At 49.4% G+C, this 5,411-nt stretch overlaps 1 protein-coding gene and 1 long non-coding RNA gene across 2 annotated transcripts; both read right to left on the bottom strand.

Moving 5' to 3' along the window:
- Positions 1-1,203: 1,203 nt before the first annotated feature.
- Positions 1,204-2,718, bottom strand: LOC123069230 (receptor homology region, transmembrane domain- and RING domain-containing protein 2). Its single transcript, XM_044492028.1, has one exon. It carries the CDS (start codon positions 2,507-2,509, stop codon positions 1,439-1,441), a length of 1,071 nt encoding a protein of 356 aa, XP_044347963.1. The 5' UTR covers positions 2,510-2,718; the 3' UTR covers positions 1,204-1,438.
- A 1,070-nt stretch (positions 2,719-3,788) lies between these two features.
- Positions 3,789-5,148, bottom strand: LOC123069231 (uncharacterized). The gene is made up of 3 exons (XR_006432380.1): positions 4,744-5,148; positions 4,614-4,653; positions 3,789-3,872 (listed from the first exon to the last, which is right to left on the bottom strand). It is a non-coding gene; the product is annotated as an uncharacterized lncRNA (long non-coding RNA).
- Positions 5,149-5,411: the final 263 nt, after the last annotated feature.

Raw genomic sequence — 5,411 nt, 5'->3', positions numbered from 1 at the left:
CCACGGCGAAACCACGAGGGAGCTCCCCCTGCATGCATGCAGACTCCTAGCTCACTCCAGAGCCATTCCCGTGTGCAACTGCACCGTCGATGTGCCCAACGGGTTGTCATAGAAGACCAAACTAAATGGCATAAAAACTAATTGCGCTTTTTAGTGGATTTTTTTATTGAGACAGATATGTGGGTCCCACATGTCATAACACCCAAAGTATCAGAAAATCTAATAGAATTGACTTTCATGCCACGTCAACTCTGACAGGTAGGGCCATTGTTGTCATAATCATGATTAAATCGGTTGAAACAGTAACTAATAAGAAGTGGTAGTTTTTTTAACGTACTACCCCTAAACTGGTAGTATTACTCCCTCCTATCCACAACAAGTGTCGCATATTTGAACTAATATTGAACTAAGCTTAATTCAAAATTGTAACACTTATTTTGAATCGGGAGCAGTAGTGTTGGAAACCCTAGTCGCTAAAGTTGTAGTTTTTGGCCATATGCTCCTATCCGAATGCATACGACGTATGTGCCAGAATGCCATTTTAAAAGAAATTACTCCCTCCATTTCTCTTTGGTCTACATATAAAAATTGTTAGAAGTCAAACTTCATAAAATTTGACCAACAATACAAGAAAAATATCAACAAGTCACATTATGAATCGATATCATTAGTTGTGTCATGAAATTCATTTTCATACTATATAACTTTTGTTGTTGTAAATGTTGATATTTTTTAAGATAAATTTGGTGAAACCTTATGTAGTCTGGCGTTAAACAAACTTTACTTAAAGAAACCGAGGGAGTACCCATATCGACAGTTAGTATGGCTGTCGGGGTCATACGACGAATCTGCTAGAGTACACCAGCACTCTTTCACAGACGAGTGCGCACCAAACGGTACCCGAAACAAAGGACAGGAGTAGGCACGAAACGATTGGATGCTTGCACGGCTAGCTTGGCCCAGGGGCTAGCCACGCCGACGTCCAGGAAGGAAAACGCAGCGAAGTTGGAAGGAACTCTCGGTGGACTCCGGTGCGCGGTTTCGCACGCCCGTGGAATGGAACGGAACGGAACGGAACGCACCGAGGCGACACGCGCGTGTCAACCGAGAGCGGTGACGGCGCAGCTGAACCGCGCAACGGAAACGGTAGTCCGCCACCGCGGGACAAGAGAAAATGGGGAGGCTTGCCAACGACAAGATGTGTTGCAGTAGAGTGCGTGCTACGAGCACTAGATTCACTCATTTACTCAAGCAAAAATCGCCTAGAATAGAAGTGAGAATAATAGTAATAATAATACAATCGACGTCACAGACACTTCTGTACACGTACTACGAACCAAATAAATCACCTCGATTAGGCCTCTATATACGTCCTATGTTAGCTAGCTCAGTTCAGCCTTCTGCCGAGGCACGCGGCGAGCCTGCAGCCACGCGCAGCCTAAACAGGTGGCAGCGCCTCCGCCGTCGCTGTGGCTGCCGCCGGCGCCTGGGGGGTGGTCTCCGTGGTGCCGTCCTTCTTGGAGGAGGTGGCGGCGGCCGGGCCGACGGGGGCGCGGCACATGGGGCACGTGCAGTGCGCGCGCAGCCAGGCGTCGACGCACTCGGCGTGGAACAAATGCGCGCACTTGGGGAGCCGCCGCGCCTTCTCGCCGGCCTCCAGCTGCCCGAGGCACACCGCGCAGTCCACCGCGGCGTCGTCCGCCTGCGCCTGCTGCTCGTACAAGAACGTCGGGAGCGCGGCGATCGCGGCGTCGCTCATGCCGCGCTCGGACGCGGCCGCGGCCGCGGCGCCGGCCTCCAGGTCCACCGCGCCCGCGCCGCGCTGGCGGCGGCTGCGGCGGCTGCAGGTGTACCAGATGGCGAGGTAGATGAGGAAGGTGAGGATGCCGATGGCGAAGGAGAGGCCCATGAAGACGAGCCGCGCGCGGGTGCTGTACTTGGAGTTGTCCGCGAACAGCCACGAGTTGGGCGCGTTCATCTTGGAAATAGCTTCTCGGTCGACCGGCTTCCCGGCGTCGGAACCAGCCGCCGCAGCTGCACCACCGGTGCGGGTGCACGCGACGCGAGCTCTGGGGTACGCGGCCGGAGCAAGCAAGCAAGCAGCCGAGCGAGGTGTTTGATTTCTTTTTGCTGAGGTCGCGTCTCTGCCGGGGGAAAGGAGCGGCGAGGCCGTATTTAAAGGGGCGGGTCGTCTGAGGCTTCGGCGCAACGCAAACGCGAAGGTGATCAGTGAGCTCGCTCGCACGCCGGCGCGGGGCCCGCGGCGTGGCGCTATGTTTCTGGAGCCTGACGGCCTGCGCGTGACCGCGCCGCGCATGATGAGTGACCGTAACCGCCCAGATATTTGTGCGACCGCGCGAGCGATTGGGTTCCATCTGTCCGCACGACGGGACGGGGCCCCGTCCCCGCGGTGAAAAGGGTCGACGATCGACGGAGGAAGGGACACACGAACCACTCGATCACTGGTCGACCACCAGATCCATGCGTCACTGTGCTCCCCCGACCCCATGCATGCATGAGAGAGAGATCCATGCTGGATATTTATGCTCGACTCTTCTCCAGGCCGACTAGGAAGGGAAAAAATGGAAATTTTTTACCATCCGTGTTGCTGTCCGTCAAATCAATTGCTCCCACGGCCTCACCTTCACCGCAAAACGGCTTTGCTTGCTTGTACTGTACTAGTATTATTTCGCTCCTTTGCGAGAGCAGGAGGGACCCGACCTCTTAGGCCTTGTTTGGTTGTAATGGGGAAGTATCCCAGGGGTCTAATCCCCCTCGGGGGGATTTCCATGGTCATCTGGGATCCCCTCCCACCACGGGGAGATCCTCTCCCCAGTTTGGACGAGAGGCAGAGGGGAGGAGTTCACGTACAGAAAAATGCTAAAATTCTTTGGAAAAAAAATCTCATATTCAAACATCATAAAAAATAACTCTGGTTTCTTTACAGAAATATCATATCAGTTCAGAAGTAATTAAAATTCTCCCGCAAAAAAAAAGTAATTAAAATTTCTGTATATTTCCTTGATAAGTTCAGAAATGACACAAGTTCTCAGGAAGATAGAGAATAATTCAGGATTTTTTTGGAGAAAATAATAATACACACATAATCAGCAAATTAACACTTCAACCCAATTACATGCTAACAATAAGTTATGCGGTCGAGTCGCACAAATTACACAACACTACTGAGGATAAAATTTATTGTGCTAATCATGTTTTTTTAAATACTAACTACGGTTAAAAATCCAGCAAGAATAAGCATTTAGCTCCATTAAAAAAATGCCCATATGTGACACGTCCATAGCAAAAAGTTTTGCTGTTGAAATAGATACTTTACTGAAACTTCCAGCATCAACTTCTTTGAACATTTTTATTTGCTATCTTTAGGAAACCTGCAAAGCAAAAAAGGAACATTGTTGTTACTACACAATATGAGATTTTAAACTAGTATATATATAACATAAGCACAAATTCTTATTTATATGCATGTTGGCAAACAAACAGATGCAAACATTATAAAATGTTGGTCTCTCTTTTGGATAATCCGCAGTCTTAATAGTACATGGATTCATCTTTTAATTGCTTTATCACTACTATGCGTTTTACAAATCAAGCTTCAAATTTTCGAGAACTTGAATGATCGGCCTCGATGAGATTGGACATTACCTGATACTTTGGCGGGAACTTGAGAGCTTCACCCTCTCTGACCAACCCGACGCCATCACCTGGAAGTGGAGCGGCAGGAGCACAGATGCACATACTCTGCTAGCTCATGATACAGCACCTGGAAGTTCATCGACAAAAGTTTACCGACAGATGCAATTTGTATCATTGGTTTTCTTGATCATGCAAGGCCTACTCATGTCATATACCTGTCGTATTAAGTATTGAGCTCATGTTCATGCATCTGGTGGGAACAAGACTGTAATCAAGAACAGTGCCAAGTTTGAAGGGGAGCAGTAAAAGAATTTCAAGGGATGTCATGTGATGCATCAGCTCACTGTGCACTGAAGTAACCATCTTCGAGTTATACATCACATCAAGAATTAGTGCAGTTCAGGTTCATGCCACACATGTTTTCAGAGAACCAAGCAAAACATGGACCAACTAGCGATTGTAAAACAAGGCATGTCCTCTTGGCATGGTGAGTTAAATAAAATGGTATTGCAAGATAATTCACAACAAGTAAGATCATAGGAAGCATCTAGAAAAAGTGCAAGGATTTAATAAGTAAATGCAGCCCATGGTGCAGATCCTATGACAAAATTCTCAACCCTAAGATGTTGGGCTGCATGATAAAAGTTGTCTTTGTTTGGTTATAGTCAGCATGTCATAATGTTGATTTCAGGTGAAATTAAATGTTGTGTTAACCATTTATAAAGGAAAGCTAATACTATACACCTCCATAAAGCCATTGTTCAAATATACAGCTTGTTAGCTATGCCTGACTCAAAAAATAGCATTACAAGAGTTAATTAATCACAAAGAACACTGTGCATAGATTAGCATCGTGTATACAACATCACAAGGAGACAAAGGTGATTGTGCTTAGTTGTGAGATCAGGATGGTTAGAGGTGCTGCAAACGTGGATGTAAGGTGTACACTTGCTCACTTGTGATACAAATCTCAGACGCAAGAGGAGTTTCTTGGATCTGTACAGGTGCTCGTCAGTGCGTGTAGCAGGGAAGACATCACCATGGAGAAGAAAAACACTGGATAGAAGAGGAGGAGGAGGTAATAACCTTGGTGAAAGGAGGGTGACCTCTTGGCCATCGTCGTCGCCGGAGGTGATAGAAGCTTTGAGGCAGAGGGGAGATGGATGACGCCCGGTCCGTCGCCGTCGCTGCTGCCGGAGGGACGGACTGTGGAGGCGGTTCTCTTGAGGGAGGGCGCGGGGGGCGGCGCTATCCGGTCGTCGGACGGAGATGCACCGAACGGAGGTGGAGGCTGGAGGCGGAGGCCGTCGCCACCGGTCGCAGGGAGAGCGAGCCAGTCGAGGGTTTACTCCCAGACCTATCGACATCGGGAGATCTATCCCGGGGATGGGCCGTGGAAAGGCCAGGGATCTCCCCGCCTCACGTGCTACCAAATGGGGCCGCCCGCTTCCCCGGGGCGAACTCAAGCCCGTGGTGTACCCACCCGGGGAAAACGCAGGGATCCCCTAATGCGTCGCTTGGAGCATTATAAGGGGCGCTTGAATTACGTCCATATGTGATGGAGGAATAAGTTGAGTGGTTACTTGCGGACGTACGACGCAAAACGGCCCGAGAATTATGCCGGTGCTGGACCGTATGTCACGTTCAAGTATATACGTACGTACGTACGCGGCGGTGAACGTCCTCGCTTCCTCATTACTCCGTTTTCGCGTCCCCATTCCTTGCTTGGCCGGGGCACCTCCCACCTGGCTGCG

Source organism: Triticum aestivum, chromosome 3B, assembly GCF_018294505.1.
Source record: "Triticum aestivum cultivar Chinese Spring chromosome 3B, IWGSC CS RefSeq v2.1, whole genome shotgun sequence".
NCBI classification, from domain to species: domain Eukaryota; kingdom Viridiplantae; phylum Streptophyta; class Magnoliopsida; order Poales; family Poaceae; genus Triticum; species Triticum aestivum.
This window is presented reverse-complemented; position numbering and strand designations above follow the sequence as displayed.

Bases quoted from the DNA above. Each gene is read 5' to 3' on its own strand.
- LOC123069230 (XM_044492028.1), bottom strand. From the start codon at position 2,509: ATGGGGTCGGGGGAGCACAGTGACGCATGGATCTGGTGGTCGACCAGT.